The sequence below is a fragment of the Oryzias melastigma genome, linkage group LG7 (genome assembly GCF_002922805.2).
Source record: "Oryzias melastigma strain HK-1 linkage group LG7, ASM292280v2, whole genome shotgun sequence".
Classification (NCBI taxonomy): domain Eukaryota; kingdom Metazoa; phylum Chordata; class Actinopteri; order Beloniformes; family Adrianichthyidae; genus Oryzias; species Oryzias melastigma.
This window is the reverse complement of record NC_050518.1, coordinates 21,574,502-21,599,916: the sequence shown is the minus strand read 5'-3', so window position 1 is coordinate 21,599,916 and position 25,415 is coordinate 21,574,502. Positions and strand designations below refer to the sequence as shown.

General features: G+C 37.6%; 3 protein-coding genes across 3 annotated transcripts; all 3 read right to left on the bottom strand.

Annotated features, from left to right (window-relative positions):
• Positions 1-4,981: 4,981 nt before the first annotated feature.
• LOC118598969 (deleted in malignant brain tumors 1 protein-like) lies at positions 4,982-8,010 on the bottom strand. The gene is made up of 3 exons (XM_036212884.1): positions 7,596-8,010; positions 6,181-6,284; positions 4,982-5,797 (listed from the first exon to the last, which is right to left on the bottom strand). The coding sequence occupies exons 1-3, from the start codon at positions 7,774-7,776 to the stop codon at positions 5,726-5,728; spliced, it is 357 nt and encodes a 118-aa protein (XP_036068777.1). The 5' UTR covers positions 7,777-8,010; the 3' UTR covers positions 4,982-5,725.
• Positions 8,011-8,817: 807 nt separating this feature from the next.
• Positions 8,818-14,481, bottom strand: LOC112158633 (soluble scavenger receptor cysteine-rich domain-containing protein SSC5D-like). Its single transcript, XM_036213023.1, has 4 exons — positions 13,949-14,481; positions 11,850-12,161; positions 9,929-10,240; positions 8,818-9,119 (listed from the first exon to the last, which is right to left on the bottom strand). The coding sequence occupies exons 1-4, from the start codon at positions 13,983-13,985 to the stop codon at positions 8,818-8,820; spliced, it is 963 nt and encodes a 320-aa protein (XP_036068916.1). The 5' UTR covers positions 13,986-14,481.
• A 2,930-nt stretch (positions 14,482-17,411) lies between these two features.
• Positions 17,412-22,478, bottom strand: LOC112158632 (deleted in malignant brain tumors 1 protein-like). Its single transcript, XM_024292072.2, has 4 exons — positions 21,414-22,478; positions 20,229-20,540; positions 19,015-19,115; positions 17,412-17,578 (listed from the first exon to the last, which is right to left on the bottom strand). The coding sequence occupies exons 1-4, from the start codon at positions 21,592-21,594 to the stop codon at positions 17,507-17,509; spliced, it is 666 nt and encodes a 221-aa protein (XP_024147840.2). The 5' UTR covers positions 21,595-22,478; the 3' UTR covers positions 17,412-17,506.
• Positions 22,479-25,415: the final 2,937 nt, after the last annotated feature.

Below are 25,415 nucleotides of genomic sequence, written 5' to 3'. Positions count from 1 at the left end.
AAGTTTAGTTCGGCTCCGTATTTTAGTGTAGCTTTTCCTTGCTAATGCAAGTTGAAGTCATGAGACAATTAAGCATTAAGGTTAACATTTTTTTATATAATATGCAGAAAAAAAACTACAGACTAATTTTTCTTTTTCCTGTGAGAAAAACCAAAGTCCCAGTGATGAGAAATCATAAAGGGATTTTGCTCTTTTTTGCAATATTTGATATTCCAAATTAAAGTCTGTATCCAAACAAATAGTGGAGGCCTACTTTAATGTTAACTAATTACTTCTATGATATTTGTAACATTTAATTCTGCAAACATAACTAAGAATAAAGTTTACTCCTAATAATAAACATAACAAATTGTTATGGCCTACATACAGTAAATACTAATATCCTACGAATGTTCAACTTATGTCTTTAATTTAGTGTTTAAAAACATTTTTGAACACATTGGTAGTTGTCACAGTCCTATCAGCTCAGGCGTTGATTTTTTGCAGTGTAACCTTTACTAGGCAAAGACTGGAAACGGTTTTGCTTTCCGTACTAAGTAAGGAAGGAAGCGAATCACTTCTGGTCGTAATTTAGTATTAGCTTGTACTGGCTTGGATGTGTTGCCTCTGGTTTCCTTTAAAGGGTTTTCAATTATGAGTGAAGTTTTATCTTCATAACATAAATCTTGTTTTTTTCCCTCTTCTTCTTCAAGAGATCTTTCAGCATTTTCTTCTGTTGCTTGTAAATGGTCTACGATTTTACTCACAAACGTGGTAACAGCGTAGCCCAAAGCCCAACCTAAGCCTAAAATCATAGTTTTCTTTCCAAATCTTTATTTTCCAAGTTGACAATTGAAAAAATTTAATCCAACTTTTTCTTTTATTTATAAGATAAGGTGTGCCCTTCTCTAACAATACAAAGATTTGACATGCTGTGATGACATCATTTACATGAGGTATGACATAGTTGTGTAACTAATGATGTCATCCTACATGATGACACTGCATCAAGTGATGTCACATAGTGATGTCATATAGTGATGTCATCATTATAAAAATAGATTCCTAAAATAAAGTTTTTTTTTAAGTTAAGCTTTTATTTTTTTATCGTCATTTTTTAATAATCATTGCATATTGTAAAAATTGGACTTCTTGTTGAGGTAATGCTGGGGGGGTCTTGCAGCTGCTTTACACTTGTGGATTTTAGGATTTTTTCATTGTTGTACTGTTACTTCAGCACTGGATTCAATTTTATTGTGGTATACCTTGATTTTTAACTCATCTACTCTTGTTTGGACTCAAGTCTTCCTTCTTTCATGCTCGATAGTGGGTCTGCTTCAAGAGACAGCTACTGAATCCCCCTGGATGCACTATTACTTACAAACACCTTTAGGGTGTAAGCAAAGACCATTCAACTGGGCACTTGACTTTATGTTTTATTTTATTTTTGACGATTTTTACAAAATCAAATTAACTTTCAATGTTAAGTCAATGGCTGGGCTGCACGGTGGCTCAGTGGTTAGCGCTCTTGCCTCACATCAAAGAGGCCTCAGGTCAAATCCCGGCTGGGGGGGGGTCTGAAACAGAATCATCAACTGGGACCTTTCTGTGTAAAAGGTCCTTTTCTTCCTGCTTTGCTACAGTGTGGGTGTACATTGCTTAAAATGCGGCCCTGGTAAGCAAAAAGACCGTTGCGAAAAAAATGCTGACTCAGCAAAAAATTTAGTTTGCAATTCGCGAACGAAACCAACATAGCTTTACTGGATATATCCATGGCTAATTTTTACATTATTATGGGATGGCTTCACGACCTACGACTTGGTGGCCATTTTGTTTCGAAATCTAACATTTTGTGAATTTTACAAAGATGAAACGTACCTTTTGTTAGTCCAATTCTTACAAAATTTGACCCACATACCGCTGGCGTTTGCCTTCAACGACCCCTTAAGTTTTGTTGACCTTTGACCTTGGGAAACTTGATTTGTCCAAAAAAAACGACTTTTAGCAACAGCTTCAAACAAATAAAACTTTTAGAGATATTTGTCTAACGTTTCCAAACGCTTTTGGCATCATTGGGAAACCAATGGCATAAAATATATGGTATTACAAGCTATTGATTTTAAAAGGCGTGCGCATGGCGAGCTCGCAAAAGTGGCGTAGTCTTAATACACGCTTATATTTCAGGCGAACATGGAGATAACACTAACAGAAAAGCCGCCATTTTGAAAAAAAAAGTGTTTCTTTCGTCAATTTCTCACATACATCTCATTCCAGCTACACAGTAAGGGGATGGGGGGGTTAGTGGTGCATAGGGGCTGCTTAGCAGGTGAGCTTGTGGCAAAGGTGGGCGTGGAGGGCAGCGATGGTGGCGATTGTGCGTAGGGAGCGCTCCTGCCTCACATCAAGGAGGCCTCAGGTCAAATCCCGGTTGGGGGGGGGGGTCTGAAACAGAATCATCAACTGGGACCTTTCTGTGTAAAAAGTCCTTTTCTTCCCGCTTTGCTACAGTGTGGGTGCACATTACTTTGCTCCCCCTTCTGCTTTTAATATTTGTTGATTATTTTCCTTTTTTCTTTTTTGTCACACCAGCAAAAACTTTTGAATACTTTTAATCTATTGGGTCAGATGTATTTTTTTCTTTTTTACTCTAAACAAAAGGGTTTTATCTTGAGTGCTACATGTACAGTATGTGGCCTTCACACAGCTGAAGCCTGACATACGGAGCAGCAGATAAAAAGCAGTAGCATGATCGCACAGAGAGCAGGAGAACTGCAATGAGGAGGGAGAACTCTGCATTCAGTTCTAATTGACGAGTATTAGGGAGAGTTCAGATAGAGAAAAAAAAGTAAAAGTCTGGAATAAAAGTCACATTCTGTGTTGCTCTATTTCATGTGGCTAGATTGAAAAATAAATAAATAAATGAATAAATAATGGGTCTGATAGTGTTTGGGGGCCAGGCCAAATGTGGAGGCAGGCCGTAGTTTGGGGACCCCTGACTTGGACTGATGGTACCTGCCAGCTACCTCTGGAGTCCCGTGAGGAGAGCCTTGGCCTTTAAGCACTCGGTTACTAATCCCAAACCCGGGTCTGACTCCAGGACACGGACCCGGTGGAGCCAATCCAGATGTTATTTGATTGAACTTCTCATAAAGGGGTCCTGAACCGCTCTTCGTCTGCTCTTCACCTAGAACCTATCTGCCATGGGAGACCCTACAAGGGGCAGAAGCCCCTGACAGCATAGCTCCTAAGATCACTCGAGCATTATTTTTCGAGGCATTATTTTTTATAATATACAAAAAAACTATAAAAGGTCTTCAAAAACTGTTATAAAATTAAACTGCTAAAAAAAAATAAAGTGGGTGATTGTTGTCTGTCCGTCCGTCCGTCCGTCCGTGCGTGCGTGCGTGCGTGCGTGCGTGCGTGCGTGCGTGCGTGCGTGCGTGCGTGCGTGCGTGCGTGCGTGCGTGCGTGCGTGCGTGCGTCTCCAGCTCTCCTCAACTCTTTTCAAAGTTGCCTACCGAGTCTAACAGGCAAAGCTTGGTGCCAAGTTAAATACACTGGAAGTGATTATTACTTAATGGGGAACAGCTGATGGAAGGTCCAGGCTAAAGAAGCAGTGGCTGATGGGAGATGTGTAAGGAGAGGCGTTCAGGTGAGAGTTAAAACTTGGGAAATGGCTCCCTCTGGTGGCCTGCGGAGGGAACAGGGGCCTGACTGATGACTTAATAAGTAAAAATGGGGCTTTACAGCCTTAAAACATCTATAATTACCAGTATTCTAAAAATATTGAAATTAATCTTTTGCAGATTTTGTCAATTATTGGTTATTTTTACGCAACTCCCATGAAAAATAAAGGACTGTGGGTAAAGATTGCACTGTTGTAACACTGAGATATGGCTTGTGATTATTGTTTATAAGAAATATTTATTTTATTTTAAAAAGACATGTTCTCTAAATCTAAGTCTCACTAAATGGAAACTGCGGGATTCATACCGCTGTAGACAATCTGAACCACTTCATGAATCAGTCACATGGTAGTCATAATTCGAGGGAAACAGCTGCACTTTAGCGTCCAGATGCTGTCTGTCAGTCTCTGCTTGCAAAAATTAAAATTCTTAAAGACAAGTTTTTGACCTTTTAGTCTTATTGAAATCTATTTTGTATGTCTGGAAACTGGGTACAAACTAACAGTTTCCTGACACAGTTGGAGCTGCTCAGATATTACAAATGTGTCCCAATCGGGTGTTTTGTTTTGTGAATACAGTAAGTTAAGCAAGTAATGTTTTTTTCATTTAAGCTTTCATAGACAGCAGAAACAAAGTACTTTGCAAGAGAAAAATAAAACTCATAAAAATATGAAAAGATAAAAAACACTGGGGGATTTTCAAAATAAAAGAAATGCATCTATGGCTTCCTCACTTCAGGTCTGAAACTAACCAAATTTATGTAATATTTTCTGATTAAAATTGTCTTCTTTAAATTCAGTTTCATTCAGTTTCACAATCTTTTTATTAAAATCTTTGAAATCATGATAAAATCATGTATTTAGAGCAGGGATAGGCAACTCCAGGCGCTGAGGATTGCAACTTCTGCAGGATTTGATGATATCTGAGCCCTATTCATGACTGATTACCTGGTTCAGGTGTGTTGAGCTAATTAGAATATATGCCGGAGCAGGATAAGTTAGAAAACATGCAGGAATGTGGCCCTCGAGGCCTGGAGTGTTTTTGAAAATGTTTTTTTGGGATTCCATGATTTATAGCCCACATTTGAATAATTATCTCCAGTTAAATGTGATACTACTTTTATGTCAACATTAAAATCAATTGAAAACAAGACAATAAACAGTTGTTTGAAAAGACTGAAGTCATTTTATAATTTTAATGTTTTATCACATACATTTCTACTAAACGAATGAGTTTTAAACCTGTTGAAAGCTTTAGCAAAATACATGAAAAGCAAATAATCCAGAAATATTCGAATGCAAATCAATGTATTCAATCTCAATATTGTAGAATATGTTAAATTTGTGTTTAACTGTCAAAGTTTACATATTTTTTAGTAAAACACCGTCTGCATCCCACACCTGTTCAGACTGTAGAAACTTTCGTTTTACCTTGCATCAATTTATAAAGTTGACACATGACTTTGACTTTTTTGACAGTTTTATTTGAATAAAAAAAACCCAATAAACTCAAATGTTCTGTATCCCTATCTAGATTTGTTGTAAATAAGAGTGCTATTATGGAAAATCTAGTAAAGGGCCTATATGCACAATCAAACCTTTTTGAGCTTTTAAGTGAATTTCATTGTTAAAAACAACCTTAGTGTGATTTTTGGCGTCATTCAAGCATCTCTGAACATTCCATTAAAAACCTGCTCCCTGAGCACCAGCCCCTTCCAATCCTGTATCAGCGAGGAATGGTTTGACCGTAAATTGAGCGAAGACTTCCCAAAGTTGCACAAGAACATTTTACAGATTTTGGAACTTGGTACACACAAAAGACACACCAGATTATTAGGCGCACGGCTGATTTTTGAAAAACTTTAGACTTAAGTGTACGGTAGTTTACTCTGAAAGGTTGAAGAACAGCATGATATAGGCCCTTTAATAATAAATGAAGGAGTGACACGTATATTGTTTAAGTAGCTAATCTCACTCGTATTTTATTTCTTCATTGTGATGAAGAAACAAATGTTAGAGATCTTCACTTGATTTGAAAAGCTCCTCTGGGTGAAAGTTTTCTCAGTCTGGCAGCTTCCTCCAGCTCAGCTTCACTTCTCCATCCACTCCCTGGTCCTTCAGCTTTTGACTGAGCTGAAACACAACACAATTTTCTTATTTAGACTTTTAAATTTTTGTGTTTTCTTTTAAAATTATCTTCCCGTTTAAGCACAAATTAAGCTAAATTATTAAGGCTATACTGCTCATAAATATGTTTTCAATGGGGATGCGGTACTGAAGCTGGTAACGTCTGCTACCGGTGCCAAGTCATCAATTTCAGCCTTAACGATTTTGCTTAACCATTTAATGTTGCTCCTTTATTCACAGTAATTTTTTTATTGTTAACACGATCAACATTATTCTAGTAGATTCTGAAGGAGAAAAGTGGCGTGAAGATCTACAGACTTTAATCATCATTGTTTAATCAACTTCAACCTTTTGAGGTTTGACTTGATGGTTTACTTGACATGGTTTACCTGCTGCAGCAGGTCTTCCTGCGCCACAGGGTCATCCAGATCCAAAGAGGGCGGAGTCAGCAGCTTCATCTTCACCACCTTCTTGAAAGTTGGGAAGACGGGCTCTTTGAAAATCAAGAATATGTGTTTTTAGTTCATTGGATTACACAAATGTTAACTTGATATGAACTTTATTTATCACAAAGGAGGGAGGAGGAGCTAATCATGGAATGGCATCACCCAAGGATTAAAACTGTTGGGAGTTTGCTCAATGTAATACCCAAAACTGAGGCTCCCCTCTCACTAGGGATGTGCGGTCAGGTGAGAATGTGCTTCACCTATCATCATCTTCACCTACTATAACAAGATGTGCAATAATAGTTAGATACATTTCTGTTCAGCGATCTGTGGTATAAAAACAAATTTATTATTATTTTTTGTATTAAATAAATGTTTTATTTACTTTATTGATTGCATTATTTATTTTTGGAAATTTTAATTATTAAAAAAAACACTGTAAACAACACTAATGCACTTCTTTTTTTTTAAATTATTCCAGTCAAGCAGTCATTAAAAGAATCTTCAAAAGCATCAAGTCTTCATAATCCTCCATCCCAAGGTAATGCACTGTCATGTCACTGCTTTAAACTACTCAACTTTTTAATTTGTTTAGAAAAAGAATTTTAGAAATATTCTTTTAATGTAGAAAAGTATTTTTAAAGATCCTTGCGTGTACCAGCACACCCCAGGTCTAGCCAAATGTTCCGGTTTAATGCTGGATTGATTGAGCAAGTAAATATTCCTAATTTACAGCCCTACCTGTGGACTCAAGCACATCCCTTTGGTGAACTGCTGAATAGCATTTATTCATGTTGAGTTTCAAACTTTTTCAAGGTCTAAATCATTTTACAGTCAGGGTCCCATTCATACATAGGAGGCAATAGAACTGCCATGCAAGGCACTAACTGTCCACCAGAACCCATGTGAGGTTCAGTGTCTTACCTGAACACAACTCAGCACATAGGTGCTGTGAGCAGTAAGTTGTAGTGAACACGTACAAGACAAACATGGATAAAATATGGACAAAGTAGTTACGACTGAGGTGTGTCGTACAGAGTTTCTTGGTTTTGACCCTCAAATCCCCCAAAGAATTTAACTGAGGCTTTTACACCACCTGATTGACCGTGTTCCCCTTTGCAATGCCTTTAGCTCATATCAAATGGCTCAAACTTTCCCCAACATGATGTTGCATATCTTTGATTTAAAAAAAAATAAATCTAATATAGAAAAACATAATTGAAACTATTTCATTCAACAGGAAAATCATGTGTGATGCAATGGTTTAACAGCTGTCATTTAAGTTTCTGTATTCCCACTCAGCATTTAACAGTTATAGGATAGCAGGATTCAGACAACTTGAAAACAACTTTTCTCACCTGCACAAGTGACACTAGCATCCTCTCCGTGTACGCAGCTATTAACTCCGTATCCATTGTTGGTACACTGAAACAGATCGCTTTCACTTCCTGTACAGGCCACATAATCGAGCCAGATCTGTCCTGTTCCTGCACCAAAGTATGCTAGTGGTGGTGCACTCAGTGCAGATCCACATCCCATCTGTCTGCAGACCACTGCAGCATCAGTCAAGTCCCAGCCGTTATCACAGACTGTCCCCCAGACACCGTTATGGAGGACTTCCACTCTTCCAGAACATTGATCTGGACCAGATAACCTGATCTCGCCTTCCACTGTATAAAAGAGAAAAATGGTTTAGTTGTTTTATTGGAGACTCACAACCCTTTCTTTTATTGACAGTAAAGTTTAACCCCTGAGCTCTCTTATATTGATGTGTGATCCCTCCCATGACAAACGTGGACATGATTTTATTTCTGCCACAGACATCAGTGAAGATTTAAAAAAAAAATCCTTGCGAAAAAAATTTCCGCGTTCTGACTTGTGGGGTCCAGATGACGTTTAATGTAAACATGCCTAGGATTGCCCCAGGATTCCTCAGAAAGAGAAAACATTCACACTTTAAATTGTTTGTTTTCTTAATACTTTTAGGGGACATCTCCTCCAATCATAAAACTCAAAATTAAATCTGGAGAAAATATCAAAGAAGATATCAAGATAAAAGAAGAAGATATCAAAAATCCTCTTTGCTATCATGTGGATTATGTTCCTGGAGACCTGTTAGACTTGGGCTATTGGAAACTGACATCAAGTAAAGATCATTGACTGTTAATACGAACTGGACATAGCAAACTTCCAAGGCGAAGTGACGGTTAGAGCCTTGGCTGTCACTCCCGAATATGACTTCTGCCATGTTGCAAACGACTGTAACCCGCTGACAGTGATTAGTCCAAGTCGGTCTGAGTCATTTTTTAGAGGAACTACTCTTGCCAATCATGAAATGAATTAGCTTGTTCCAGCTTGTTTGAAGTCTATACCCCTCCCACTGACAGTGAGCTTGGGAGAATCTGTCAATCCAACATTAGAGGAGGGGCCAGCAGGAACCACATCTGAGGCATCTGATTGGTCAGTTTACAACTTGAGTAACTGGCAATTAAGAGAAAATATCTTTAAAAGAATTAGGATTAGAAATTGTTAAAAAGAATGCATGAGATCAAGAATGCTTCTCCATCCATCTCCTTCCACTCATCTGAGACTGGGTTGTGGGGACAGGAGTCTAAGCAAAGATGCACAGACTCCACTCTCCCCGGCTACTTCCTCCAGCTCCTCTGGGGGTACGCCAAGGCGGTCCCAGGATGGGCAGAGAGATGTAGTCTCTTCAGTGTATCCTGGGTCTTCTCTGGGACATGCCCTGAACACCTCTCCAGGGAGGCGTGCAGGAGGCATGCAGATCAGATGCCTGAGCCACCTCAACTGTCTCCTCTCAAAGTGGAGGAGAAGCGTCTCTACTCCGAGCTCCCTCCAGGTGACCAAGCTTCTCACCTTATCTCAGAGGGAGCGCCCAGGAAGTTCATTTCAGCCGCTTGTAGTCGGGATCTTGTTCTTTCGGTCATGACCCGGAGCTCATGACCACAGGTGAGAATTTGAACGAAGATTAAACGGTTTATTGAGAGCTTTGCTTTCTGGTGTTCTCTCTTCAACACAACGGACCTGTACAGCAAATACCGCTCCAATCCACCTGTCTTAAACCCCTACTTAAACCCCTCCACCTAGGGCAGGAGCACTCCACCCCCCGAGAGAGGGCAAGCTGTCTTTCTCTGGTTGAGAACCATGACCTCGAATCCTTGAAAGGGGTTGGACTCTCAAGAATGCTTATTCTGATAAATAAAAGTGTCTATTTCTCAATGGAAGTCTATGCAACTTGAGGAATCTATCTTAGTAAGGTTTATGGCAAAGATGTGCCTCAGTGGAAGATATACAGATAATAAAGAATCTTACTGAACATCTCCATTTTTGTTTGAATCATCTTTCCATTTTCTCATATCAAAATGAATGCCTTACCCCTGTCCCACCTTAGCTGCTCTTGTACACATAAATATCTAAAATGCCCTTTAAGAATGTGCAAAACAAAGATGTTTAACTTTAGGCATCTTTTATTTTAAAGAATGAATCTTAAGCAAAACCAAAAACATTGAATTCAAAAGTGAAGTCATGTATGATGCAATGTATTAACTGCTGTCATCTAAATACCCACGTTACCTTTTGTTCTGCACTTAGAACAGTTGACAAAAATATGAAACACATGCCTCAAAAACATTCAAAAGTTTGCCTTCATTATTTGGTGCTGCTTTCTCACCTGCACAGGTGACACCAGCGTCCTCGCTATGTCCACAGTTATTAACCCCGTATCCATTGTTGGTACACTGAAACAGACTGGTTTCATTTCCTTTACAGAGAACATCATCGAACCAGATCTGTCCTGTTCCTTCACCAAAGTATGCTAGTGGTGGTGCACTCTGTGCTGATCCACATCCCATCTGTCTGCAGACCACTGCAGCATCAGCCATGTCCCAGCCGTAATCACAGACGGTCCCCCAGACACCGTTATGGAGGACTTCCACTCTTCCAGAACATAGATTTGGACCAGTTAACCTGATCTCACCATCCACTGTGGAAAAGAGAAAACTGTTTTGTTGCTTCATCAGTGACTCAAAGAAAAGAAAACATTGTCTTCTTTTGTTTTTGAAAGACAGTAAACATTAACAGTTTCTTAACACTTTTTGGAGAAATCTCATCCCATCACATAACTCGCCATTTAACCTGGAGAAAATTCTGCTCTGAAAAAATAATATGGCATGGCAACTATTTAAATGTTTAGAGACAATGAAGCTACAGGATCCCCCCCACCCCCCACCCCCCCAAAAAAAGAGAGAGTCAAATTCCAGATATCAAATAGTGAAAAAAATGTCAAACCAAGTATTAACTAAAAAAGTTGCATTACTTGTGATAATGCAAGTGTGAATGCTTTTTGCTAAAAGTATAATAGCTGAAGATGCTGCGGCGTTTTGCAGAAGATGGTGACACAATTTATTTTAATTAATTTAGGGATTTGCTGAAAATGAATAGCTATTTGCTAAATAGCTTTTTTGCTAATTTGCTTAAAGACTGAAAAATTAAAGAACTATGAAAGTATGCTGTAGCTGACCAAAATTCTTGAAAATTCTGTTGTAACATTACTAGTACAACGCAATTTTGCAAAAATATTTAGTGTGTTGCTTAAATATGAGGTAAACTCCAAAGTAGCCCAAAAAACCTTAGTTGATGCCTCATAAATGTTAGTCTTTTGCTAAAGTAGAGGCTAAACTCTAAATTAGCCTATAAAAACCTCAGTAGATAACAAATTAGCCAAAAACGTTAGTAAATATTAGCTAAACTACAAATTAACATAAAAAAATCTAAATAGATCCCAATTTAGCTAAAATAAAGCTAGCCCATTAAATATTAGCTAAACTCAAAAAGAGCCTGAAATTCCTCTGTAAACAAAATTAGTCAAAAATGTTAGCCTGTTGCTAAAATATAAGCGAAACTCGGAATTAGCCTAAAAATCCAGTAGATAACAAAATTAGCTAAAACATTAGCATGTCACTAAATATTTGCTAAATCTTTTGAAAATTGCTATTAAAGGTTAAAAGATATCCCGTGAATATATTTAAAGGGTTGTTGGTCATCTACTTAAAATTATGAAATTTGAAGACTTTCTCATTTATTTCCTATGGGGGCATATTTTGCTCAATAAATTTATAAATTCCAAAAATACAAGCTTTAATGTCCAGAATAAGCTCAACGTTTTGATACCAAGATTGCTAAAATCACTGAAAGTGCGATTGAGTTTTTACATGCCAAAAAAGACATATAATCGAGCAGCGGAATCACTATATTGTGAAGACTTACTAAGTATTCACACAATTATATTATTAAATACCTCAAATTTAATTTAAACCAACTTAACTTTTTTAAATTTCTCCAGAAAAGGGTGAGTATTTTGACTTTGGCTAATTAACTTTATTAAGTACATTTAGCAGAGGTCCTTTTAAAACAAACTGACACCACTTCGTTTCAGATGAATGCAACTAAGACTGTCACCTGATTATCCATGATGTCTTTTGCTCAGGTCTTAAATCCATTAGGACAAGATTTGGGAAAAAAAAACTTAAAAACATGCCTCAAAAACAATACAAACTGTACCTACAAGATTTGGTAACTAAATGCTTTCTCACCTGCACAAGTGACCCCAGCATCCTCGCTATGGCCACAGTTATGAACCCCATATCCATTGTTGGTACACTGAGTAAGATCGCTTTCACTTCCTTTACAGAGAACATCATCAAGCCAGATCTGTCCTGTTCCTGCACCAAAGTATGCTGCTGGTGGTGCACTCTGTGCTGATCCACATCCCATCTGTCTGCAGACCACTGCAGCATCAGTCAAGTCCCAGCCGTCATCACAGACGGTTCCCCAGACACCGTTGTAGAGGACTTCCACTCTTCCAGAACACTGACTTGGACCAATTAACCTGATTTGGGCATCCACTGTGGGAAAGAGAACAACTGTTTGAGCAGTGATTCACACAGAACACAACGTTTCTTTCAAAGTATGCCCTAGAAAAATAATAAAGGTTTCTGAGTTTGGCTAAAAACGACATAATGATAATTGAAAGACAACTGGAAATATTTTTACAATAATTAATGGAGGATTGGAGTGGGACTTTAACATGATGTCATTCAAGCAACTCTTTCACTGCTACGTTTTGTTTGCTTTCACACTATGCCGATGACTCCACATTGAAAACTGAAGTACTGACTTGAATAAATGGTGGCTCTTTTTCAGTGTAGTCCGCCTAAACATATAGAACTATAGTCTCCACACACTGTGCGGACTTGGTCTGTTCCACAGAGGTGATAAAAGCTGCTGGGAGTCACGAGATTGCAGACATCTTCCAACTCCTTCACCTTTTTTTAGATTTAGTTGGGTTAAATATTTGTTAAAAAAAACTTTTAAGTGATACCTGGTGTCCCTCTTGTTTGTCATGACCTTAATTTGACACCATCTTGCTATAAATAGTATACTGTTTTTTTTGTTGTTTTTTTTGCTTTTTTATTTGTTTCAGTTTTTATTTCTTGAAGAGGTTCTTAAACCCTCCAGAAAGTTCAGCTCCTCAGAAGTTGATCCAGAGGAGTCTGCAGAACTTAGATGCAGCAAAGAACCAAAAGTAGGTTTGTAGCAAGATCCACGGATTTCATACAAAAAATTGTTTCCGTAAAAAAAGAGAATACAATTTAAAAAGGAAAACTAATTTACAAAAATAAAAATGAAATGGTAAATAATGAAAGGCAGCAAGAAACCAGAAAAGGTAGGTACTATGGGATATCAATAATTGAATGTTGATATTTTTCCATTATTTTAACCAAACGTTATTTGACATAAAGCAATACTGGATATCATCATCCAATCAGCAAAGTCCCACAGTTCCTACCTTTTCTGGTTTCTCATTGGATTTTTGAAGATTTTGTTTTGATTTCTGGAAAAAACTTAAGTTTTCTAAACTGTCTTTGTTTTTTTGACTATAGTTTTATTTTTTTTATTGAAATGCTGTTTTTAAAATGATTTATTTTGCTTTATGAATTGTTGAGATCTTTAAAATGTTTTTTGCTTTATTGGAATTGTTGATGTGATTTTTTGCACTTCAAGGCCACCATGAAGAATGGACCAAAATACCAGCAACAGTGTTGAGGAGACCTGCAGAAAACCTTTGACCTCTGTCATTGACCACAACAATGTATTACAATGTATTGAGATAAACTTTTTTTAAGAGGCCAAATACTTATTTTCTACTGTGGTTTGCAAATTATTTTTTTAAATAGACAATGTGATATTCTGATTTGTAAATCTCATTCACAATTTTTAAGTAGTAGTGTATCTGTGATATGATTTATAAGTCTTTCTAATCACTTTCACGCCTTCTTTTTCCATTTGGTCATATACCAACAGTGCAGCAGCCTCCACGAGGATCTGAGTTCCTTTTCTTCTGTCCAAATCTTTATGAGACACATCTTAACTGAGAGTGCTTTAAAAACATTTATCCTTCCTGAAAAGTTGAAACAAGTTACAAACAGAAATGATGAACCTGCCAAGTTCTGATGTGCACCTGATGGGACCCCAGAAATAAAATAATAATACCCTAACAACACCAAAGGTATGAATAGTCTTCTGCAAAAGGATGAAGACAAAAAGGACCCGTTCAATCTCAATAATGTGTGTTTTGACTCTAAATTGTGGTAAAAAAAAAAAAACCTGATGAGCAAAAGAAAGAACTGACCTGTTGCAGCAATGATGAGCAGAAAAAACATTTCCATCCTCGTTTCTCCTCATCTGCTCAACCAGACGGCTACTGCTGACCTGAAGCAAATGGTTGAAGGTCTTGAACGGACAGCGATTTACATAAGTGTATACTTTGATGTATTGGACAGTCAAAACATTTCTAATGATTTTAGTTGACATAGTTGATGTAACAAACCATGAGTGAACAAAAATCAAGCAAGCACTTTGTTTCCAGAGTACAAAGTTTCATATTCGTCATCTTCATCATCGGGTGTTGGTCCCCAGTGGGCGCAGATCGTTACGCCAGGCGACATGTTTTTATCTACGTCTGTTTAACATCACGCACAAACGTTTGTGTTAGGATGTTTTTATGAGGTGATTGCAGTTCAAATGTGGTTGTTGTAGACGTTTATTCTGTCTTCAACATCAGGTGTTAGTGCCCTGAGGGTGCAGAACGTGACGCAAGGCAACGTGTTTTATTCTACGTCTGACTAGCGTTAGTATGGACGTAGACGGGACGTTTTTATGAGGGCTTATTGTAGTCTAAATGTGGTTGTTGAAGAAGTTTATTCTATGTCAAACTTAGGCAAGTTTTTTTTTTCCACAGTTAGGAAACAGTTTTACAGACAGAATGTTCTCTACATACAGAAAAACAAATTTTATACACCTCTGAGGATGTCGTTTCAGAAGCTTCCTTATTTCATTTTCCTATAGTCTTATTTGTAGAGGTATCATTAAATCAAACAATAACATTTATTTTCAGTCATCTATTGTATTAAATACAGAAGCATTAATGCATTGAAAAAATGAATAAAACAAAAGAACCTGCATGGGCTTAAAAAGTCTGAAAAGCCTAGAAATTTTGGAAAAAAGGCCAAGAAATCATTAAAGTCCCCTTATGACATTTTTTTTAATTAAAAAAATGTTCCCAATTGTGTTTTGATTATTATTAGGAAGTTTTTGACCAAAATTCCACAACCTAGATGTCTTAAAATGCCATTTTTCTCATTGATCTGAAGCCTCTGTTTCCAAAATCTCCTCTGGGTGGGCGTGGCTATTAGCGCTGAGCTAAGTAGCCAACCCCCCCCTCCCCCTGTCTGATAATGATAGTGTAAAATCTTTTTTACAAAAATCTGTTTTGCTTTTTGTTTTTTACTATTATCTCATTGCATGGCAGCAGCCTTCACTCTACAGCCGATGAAAGAAAAAAACAACATGACCGAGTTTGCATCGATCATTAAGCAGCAATCTAAATGATGCGAAGCAAAGGTTTGTCTGTATTGATTTAGAGCAGTCTTAGATTGAAAATGCAAACAATATGCAAAGGACTATTCCTCAAGAAGAGAGTTACAGAGAAATGTGAAATATTCCTAAATAAAATAAAGGATAAAAAAGTAGAAATGGGTAAACTAGACTGTCTGTACGCCATAGACGTAACAAAAGGAGAGCAATAAGTGAGATGTTTATTACTGTGCCAGGAACACCTCCGCGGGGAAGTGTCTAAGAAGCTCCCGGACCAGAAACCTCCTGGACACCTCAACCTGCTCCTCTGGATGTGAAGGAGCAGCGGCTCTACTCTGAGTTCTCCTCAGATGATCAAACTTCTCAACCGATCTTGACAGCGAACACCCTGCCAACTGATAATAATGGATAATAATAATATTCAAAATATTTAGTATAAAAAACAAATGTCAAATTATTTTCATGGTGTTAATTGTTGTTTGATTTTAACTTGTATTTAAAATTGTATTTAGACATTGGGGGAAGCAAATAATACAAAGAAAAATAATGGTAATTTAAATTTAAAGGGGACAACAACAAAAACTTAAGGCACATTGGCTACACCTGCCAGGTGAGCAGAAGAACTGGATGGGAAAAGTTGCAGAAGTACGTAACGCAGAAATGTTGACTCAAACTAACTTGGACCAATCGCTGCTTACAGACGATGTCTGGGTGGAACATGTCAGCATGGGCATTGGGAAAAATAGAGACTGAATTAAATTAATTTTGTTGGAGCTGAAAGTAAAACATTTTCACACTTAGTCCAGTTCTCATATACAGTCAATTGTCTGTGATAAAGTTATCATGATTTTACCAAGGGTCCCTATCCACGTCCATATTAGAATACATGTTTTGGAAATGAATTCTAAACCTGTGGAGCTACTATATATTAAAAAAGCAAAAGTTTCATGTAGAAGTCCAAATTCATGTTCTTCTAAATATAGATTACTGCCTTTTTTTGACTAATCTAAAGTGCAGGTTATATAAAGAATATGATGCAAGTAAAGTAAGTTTTATTAATAAACACAAACTTTTCCTCATTAAAATACTTGATGGTACTGTTTTTTTTTCTTTTGAACCACTAAAAATGCTTTTAATAAATAGTCAGAATCAGCAACAATTGGCAGAATTTTTCTGCTCTGTCACTTTGTGTCCCAAGACATTTGTAAACAACTTTTTACACAAACAGTCAAAGCATCCACTCAATTCATTTGCATTATGGGCAGAAAGTGTTTATTTTGACATGCAGTTGTGTCCATTCAAAGTAACTTTATTTACATAGACGATATTGATAAATGACTGCTTTTACTAGAGATTACACAAACAGTGAGGCAGGGACAGCCAGGAATCCCATTTAGAAGGTTTTCCAAGACCTTCTGACATTATCTTTATTGTTTACCTCAGTTTCAGATGGACTTGAACTGAGCTAGCCATCCAGGTTTCTTTTTTTTGTTTGTTTGTTTTAAATTAAGCTGTTCCCAAATTGAGGAGCATAACCATGATGAAAACCTCACTTTTGGACTATCCTGCCATTACTCAGAATCCCATCCATTTTTGACAGTTCTGTCTAGATAAGCTACTGCTATGTAGCCTCAAGGGCCCCCCCCCCAAGTCTTGGTCTCCCTGTGCCGGTCCCCAGCCTGTATAAAGTACAGGATTGTGTTAGGAAGGGCATACGGCGTAAAACTTTCTGCCAAACCAGCCAAGAGTCGAGACTGATTAACCTATTAATTAGAATAGAAGATAATTATTTGGTACCCGTCCGTCATTATGAAGGTGATGCTGCAATTGTTATTACAGTATTGTTAAATTTAAAATCCTTTAGAATTTTGATAAGGAATGTAGGGTAGAACATTTATTAAATGATCTTCAAACATAATATGTTGGTGCCTCACGTGAGGCAAATTAAAAAAGTTTCTTAAATTTAGTTAATTAAATTAAGTTAACATAGTCTGTTTTAATGAATGACCATCTGCTCTCCACACCTGATAACACTGAAGAAACAACCATCCTTCTACATATCAGTACTTTGATTTTTTTTTTACAGTTTTATTTCCCTTTAATAAAATAATAAACTCATATGCTGTATCTGTAAGACTTGTTGCAAATAAAGAGTGCTCTTCTGTAAAATATATGAATACGAAATGAAGGAGCAACATGTTATTTGATTAATGTCGCTCGTTGAATTTTGTTTAAATTGCGAAATCAAGACCAGGAATCTTAAAGAAAAAGAAAATCTAAAAATGTTGAAAAGATCCTTCATGGGAAAGTCTTCTCAGTCTGGCAGCTTCCTCCAGCTCAGCTTCACTTCTCCATCCACTCCCTGGTCCTTCAGCTTCTGCTGGAGCTGAAACACAACAAAGTTCTCTCATTTAAACTTGAAAAGGTTTTTATTCCTTTTTTAAAATGACCTGCCTGTTTGAACACAAAACAAGCTAAATTATTAAGGCTATTACCTTGTCAGTAGATATATTTATTTTGATGGATGTCAAATTGTAGTGGAGGTTTAAAGTTGCAGAGGCCCCATTTATATGAGATTTCTCATCTTTACTTTAGTTTCTTTTAGGTTGGAGTTTGTTTTTTTAGAGATAATGTTGGTGATTTTTTTTTTGTTCATTCACTATTTTTACTTAATTGCTGTGAGTAATTATGGTACGGGCCAATTAACAAATAAAAAGTTTTTTTTTTCCTAAATCATGCCTTTAAATATCGTAAATTTGCGAGAAAAAAGTTGTAACTGTAAAATTTAGAGGATAAAGTCGTATATTTATGACCTAAAAATTCATAGGACTTTTTTCTTGTAAATTTACAAGATTGAAAGTCGTATATTTATGAGATTTAAAGTAATAAATTGAAAATAAAAAAACTTGTAATAGTATTTTACTCTGTGGCCCTAATACTATATCCTTCTATGGAAACGTATAGCATTCAATTTATTTAAAATAATTGAGTGTTCAATTTTTGTATATTTAATAAAAAACTTATACTTGATCTATTTTTTTGTGACAGGTTTTCTAATCAGCATCTTGATATGGCACACCTGTGAGTTGGGATGGATGATCTCATTAAAGGAGAAGAACTCACCATCACAGACAGACTTGTTAACAATATTTGAGAGAAATTGCTATTTTGTGTTTGTAGAAAAAGTTTTAGATCTTTCAGTTCATCTTATGATAAATGTATCAAAAAACAAAAGTGTTGCTTATATTTGTGTTCAATGCATTTGTTTTTGTCTGATATAATAAAGATTTAAACTATAACATCAATGTCAGACTTTGTTGTTCTAAACTTTTCTGATCTGGTTTTTCTAACTGATGACCTGTCTATAATCACAGCTAACAATTTTCATAGGAAATATAAATTAAAGCTTTTTTCAATCTTGTTCAAACAAGATTATCAACTTAAACCTTTGAGGAGCTTTGGAACATGGTTTTTAGGGCGACAGTGGCTCAGGCGGTAGAGCGGGTCGGCCAATGATCGAAGGATAGGCGGTTCGATTCCGGCTCCCGCCAGCCAAGTGTCGTTGTGTCCTTGGGCAAGGCACTTAACCCAACTTGCCTCCAGTGTGGCTCCACTGGTGTTTGAATGCGTATGAATGTTCCGGTGATGGTCAGAGGCGCGTACTGGCAGCCACGCCTCTGTCAGCCTGCCCCAGGGCAGCTGTGGCTACAGTAGTAGCTTACCGTCACCAAGTATGAATGAGGTGTGAATGAATAATGGATGCACAATGTAAGCGCTTTGAGTGTCCTGAAAAGCGCAGATAAAATCTAATCCATTATTTACCTGCCGCAGCAGATCGTCCTGCACCGCAGGGTCATTCAGATCCAAAGTGGGCGGAGTCAGCAGCTTCATCTTCACCACCTTTTTGTACTGGGGAACAGACTCTTTGAAAGAAAGAGAAATGAAGTAACAAAAGGAGATCCCTGCCCCTCTATCTCCATCTCCTGGCCATATTTTGTTATCACCGTCTTCTGGTCTTTTCTGCAGAATCTACTGGAGTGACATTGATCGTGTTAACAATTGAAAAAAGTAGTTAACACTTCATAATAACACGCTTTATTAGCACATTAACAGACATTATTAATATGTTTATAAGGTGTTAGTAAGACATTTATTAGTACAATAAACCGAATAAGGTTTATTAACATACTTAGTAAGATCAATGAACATCTAAAATGTGTTTCAATGTTCAGTCAATGGAACAGACGCGACATGAGGTGATCTGAAGTTCCGTGATGTGATTTGAGCTACGGGCGCAGCACGAAGGTCTACCAGCAGCTCGATTTTTAGTGACTAGGCACGAATCGGGCGGCGTGGCCAAAATGTAAATATCTGAAGCTTGACAGGTCTGCCAATCAGGAACTTATCTTTGAACACGTGACGCTTTCAGTGACTTTTGCTACCGCGGCGGGGCTCACTCACTCAATATGCCTCATTGAAAAAGGTCCCCTTATTATATCTTTCCCCCTAAGGTTAATCCTAGACAGTGAGCCCTCAAGTTCAGCCACAGAGACACAGAAACACAGTAGAAGCGGCTGTCATACAGACACAGGCCACTATACCGGGAAAATCTTTTTTTTATTAATTATTTAAACTCAAACATGGAGACATGATTACTGATGTTTTTGTAGAATATTTCACAATAAATAAACCTAATTTATTTCTCAAAATCTTCTGTGTCTTAATACATTCTAAGTGAGAAAACCACAGACACAATTCCTTAAAGCAATCATCCTAAATGCATTAGCTGGTACCTCCTCCCACACGCGGTGTCAAATTCAGAAATACATTTTTTTCACAGGCAATGAGCAGCAAATTTGCTGCGCGATGAAAAAGGGGCGGAGCAAGCTAATTTGTCACGCAAATCGCGTTTGGTGTGAAAGCCCCCTCAGAGAACTCTAACAAGAGGCGATTGTGAAGCTCTTTGTTGCTCTAGTGATGACAGAGTTATAGAAGATTTTCAGATAAATTCATACCAAAGCAATGATCCCTCTTACCTCCGCAGACCACACCAGCATCCTCATGATGTCCACAGTTGTTCACTCCAATACCACTGTAGGGACACTGGGATAAGGCACTCTCATTTCCCAAACAGCCAAAATCGTCAAGTAGGATCGCTCCAGTTCCAGCTCCAAAGTGCGCCTGTCCTGGTGCGCTCTGTGCTTGTCCACAGCCCAGCTGTCTGCAGACTACGGCTGCATCATTCATGTCCCAGGAGTCGTCACAGACTGTTCCCTGAAAGCCCATATAGAGGATTTCCACTCTGCCTTCACAACGACTTGGACCAGATAAGCGGATCTGGGCATCAACTGCAGAAGAAGCACAATTTTTTTCCACACTAATTTAATGTATTTTAATAGGGCACACCAGATTATAAGGCCAACATCAATGGATAGTCTATTTTTTCATTTTAGATCATATAAAAGGAACACTTAACTGAACAATGCAACAAGCAAGGCAAAAGAGTCAGACATAAATCCATCACTGTCTAACATTAGTCATGTTAGCCGCATTAGCGAATTAACAATACCTGTAATTCAATTCAATTTTATTTATACAGCCCCATATCACATAGAAAATTTGCCTCATTTGGCTCATAAAAAACAGGCTGATACCGCTAAAACAAACGCTACTGTGACTTTGCTAACTCCTAAACTTTATAGTCAGTATAATGAAATGCAGTTCCACGGCGATAAATGTTGGCTGCATTAGAAACAGTAACACCCAAACTAACATTGTGACAGAGAGCCGAATACCTCTCAAAATCACTTTGACATCAGTATAACCAGAATTATTCCACATATAAGCTGCTCTTGAATATAAGCCACAATGACAATTTTTTAAAGCTTTTCAGAAACTTTGTCATGATCACAAAAATCTTTATCGACTGTTTGATTTTTAAATAGTAAGTTTGTCTTGAGAGAATCAATAATATTCTGCAAAAACACAATATTTTAGCTGAAGACTTTACTATCGTAATTAGGTTGATGATTGTAGTATTAATTATATAAAGCTTTAAAAATGATTGGCGCTGACTTGTTATTGACCTGTTAATGGTTCTTAAAAATCATAGAACTTTAGGGATGCACTGTAACTTGGAAAGAAAAAAGTAGAAGAAAAACTTCAAAACACAGACAATGCAAAGTTTACCTTCATTATTGAGTAACTAAAGACTTTCTCACCTGAACAATTGACACCGGCATCCTCTCCATGTACACAGTTATGAATCCCATATCCCCTGTGGGTACACTGAGAAATATTGCTTTCACTTCCTGTACAGGCCACATCATCAAGCCAGATCTGTCCTGTTCCTTCACCAAAGTATGCTTGTGAGGGTGCACTCAGTGCTGATCCACATCCCATCTGGCTGCAGACCACTGCAGCATCAGTCAAGTCCCAGCCGTCATCACAGACTGTTCCCCAGACACCGTTGTAGAGGACTTCCACTCTTCCAGAACAAAGATTTGGACCAGATAATCTGATCTGGGCCTCCACTGTGGAAAAGGAAAACTGTTTGGATGTTTGATCAGTGATTCAAATTGAAAAAACATCTCATAAAATTACAAATTCTGCTTTGGAAAAAAATTGTCAACATGGCAACAACTTGGGGACAATGGGGCTACAGGAAGCCCCCAAAACCCCCAAAACAAAACAAAACAAAACAAAAAAATAAGAAAACAAATTCCTGATACCATGAAGTGAAAACTGCAATGTTGAAGCTAATCAAGCTAGCACAAATCCCTCAGTGAACTTCTCCATGTTGGCGATGGGCATCAAAATGACAGTTGCTGCCATGGTTGGAGAGAAGGTATCCATTATTTCTAATAAACTGGACATCATACAAAACACCCTGAAGAGTAACTCATAGTGTCTGACTGAAGCTGAAAGCCATATTTCTATCGCCAAAGACAGCGTATCTGGCTTGGAGACGAGATTGATGGATATGGAGAAAAAACTCTAATGGATGACCAAGGAGCACGGAGCCTACAGGAATTTTTAAGATCATAGAGGACCAGGTGAGCCTCTCACATTTTTCTACGTGGATTCTCAGGGCATTAGGTTGTAGTGAATACTTGGCAACACATAATGGTAAGTACCCCACCGCAACTCTGTGGACTATGAAGCCATGAAAGCTGCTCCTCAGATGGGTAGTTTGTGTGGACATCCTACGGGCATTTACATATCATGTACACTGTTGCACCTGAATGCATCCCAGTATTAAAAAAATATCCTAACATCACCTTAACTTGCCTCTTTTGTCGGGCCCTCTGTCAGAAACCTCGGGGTAACTCTAGACCCAGTTTTATCTCTTGACTCTCATGTTGCTGCACTTGTTCGTTCTTGTTTTTATCATTTAAAAAACATTGCTAAACTGAGTCCAGTTGTATCACGTTCTGCGATGGAGATGCTTATTCATGCTTTTATTTCCTCCCGTCTTGATTATTGCAACTCCATCTTTACATGTCTCAGTAAAAAAATCTCTAGAACGGCTTCAGGTTGTCCAAGGCTTTTAACTAAATCCTCCAAGTATTCTCATGCCACCCCGTTGTTAATCAAACTGCACTGGCTCCCATCGCCTACACAGTGCAGTTCAAGATCCTGGTTTTAACTTACAGAGCAGTTAATAACCAAGCACCGGTCTACATAAAGGACCTTGTGCAGCCGTACGCTCCCAGCAGGTCCCTGAGATCATGTGACCAAGGCTTGCTGGTGGTTAAAAGAACACGGTTAAAAACTAAAGGTGACAGAGCTTTTGCAGCAGTGGCGCCATCTCTATGGAACTTCCTGCCTCTCAGCCTCAGATCTGTTGCCTCAGTGTTTTCTTTTAAAAAGCAGCTAAAGACACATCTTTTTAAAATGGCCTTTTCTTAATTATGTTTTTATATTCAGTTATACTCTGCTTTTATACTCTTGTTTTTTTCTTCGTTTTACTTGTGTTTTATTGTGAAGCACTTTGTGATTCTTATCTTGAAAGGTGCTATATAAATCAAGGATATTATTATTATTATAAGTAAGAACAGATCTGTCCTAAAAGATGAAGAGAAAGTGACCCACCAGGTAAAGAGAGAACTGACCGGAAGCAGCGACGATGAGCAGAAAAACCTTTTCCATCCTCTCTTCTCCTCCTCTGCTCTACCAGACAGAGGGGAAAAGCCGAAAGGAAAAGAAGAAGAAGAAGTTTAATGCTTTTTATTGTTTTTATGTTTTACTCTTGCACAATAATGTTTGTTTTCCTTGAGTACTGCACTTTGGGCCTCCTTGACTGGTGGAAGGTTCTTTATAAATCAATAAATAAAAATGAATGAAATGATCATTGAGATCCCACAAGATGAGATCTTGCATGGAGTCCCAATCTGAGGGAGATTGAAAGTCATGCTTATCTTCTTCCATTTACTAATAATTAATCCTGTGGATTGTTTTTTCACCAAAGCTGCTTGGTAATTGCCCCAAAATCTTTTCCAGCCTCGATAAGGTCTACAATGTTGTCTCTGGTGTCTTTGGACAGCTCTTTGGTCTTGGCGACCATGTTAGTAGTCTTACTTGTTGTATTGGGTGGACAGGTGACTTAATGCAGCTAATCACCTGAAACAGGAACTTCTAATTTAGAATAATAAGTGGAGTGGAGGTGGGCTATTTAAAAGAGGACCAGCAAATCTTTGAGGGTCAGAATTCTAGCTGACAAACAAGTGTCCAAGGTCTTAATTGCAGCACTTTCATACAACTAAATAATTTTTCATACAAGATGATTTTCGGATTTGGTTTTTAGATCGTGTCTCTTACTATGATCATGAATCTAAAAGGAAAATTTCAGATCCCTTCATAAATCCTAGGGAGTTCAAATATTTAAATGCCTTTTTGTAGCTTCTTGAAACTCCTGCTGTTTCCAATGTGGCAACTATCAGAGGATCCTAAAACAAACCAAGAAGCTTACACATGACCAGAAAATCAAAATAAATCCAATCAGAGTAGAGCTAAAGGCTGAGATCGCCATGTGTCTTTGTTCCTTCATGTGTCTGTATGAACTAGGGTGTTACTGTGTCTGAGGTAATGTACACCTGAAAGCAGTTTCATGTTTCCAGAAATAGAAAATAACTGATAAGAGAGGGAGGTGGCTTCCTGTAGTTGATCTTCTGTAATTATGAAAAAAACAAACAAAAAACAGCAAAGCCACTCTTTTCACTACTGTAAAACAGGGTCACACACTGCCCCCTTCTGGCAAAACATGATACAGCCAGGGCCAAACTAGTTTTTTTTTTTTTCCGAAATATATGTTTCTACAAATAAACACACAGTTTTAACCAAGTTGGAAGAACATAAAATTCACTCAAATATGGTTATGTTTTGGTGATAGCCACATTTATATTTTCATTGGTGAAATCAGTGGATGATACTTGTGTGTGGGTGTGTAGGTGTGTGTGTGTGAGAGGGAGGTGGTGGTGGGGGGGCTCTTCTGACAAAGAGAAACTCATCCAATACTTTAAAATGCATTTTTAAAAAGCGATAAGATAAAATGCTCAGTGGTTAGCCCTCTTGCCTCACAGCAAGAAGGTCCCAGTTCCAGTCTCGGCTGGGGGACCTGAAACAGAACCATCAATGGGGGACGTCTATGTGTGGAGCTTGTATGTTCTCCCCATGCATGTGTGGGTTTTCTCCGGGGACTCCCGCTTCCTCCCACCGTCCAAAACCATGCTTCATAGAAAAAAGGAATGATTTGCTTTGTTTTTAATTTTTATTTTCTTTATATTTGCAGACATTGTTCCAGGTATTTTGGATAATTTTAACAGGATATAATTTATAGAGATCAACATCTTTTGAGATATTAATAATTTTATTTCCTATATAAAATGCCAAAAGTAAAGAAATTTGAGTTTTTTTCTTTTTTAATGTTTAGTTTATTTCTAACTTGCATCATTTTGACAAAATATATTTTTATGGAGAGCAAAATATTGAAAGTTCTTTAAGGATTAAGTTGATTTTTTCTGGAATCATGTTCCTGCCCTTTTTTATTCAAACTAATGTTAAAAAGTTACAGTTTAAAGATTTCAAATGTTAGTTTTAGAGTATTCAGTAAATGTTTATCTTGTTTGGACTTCAACATAAGTTGTGTTTTGGCCCCGGTGTGTAATTGAGTTAGACACCCTTGCTCTAAGTTGTCCCTGTGTGTAAATGGCTGTGTGATTTAG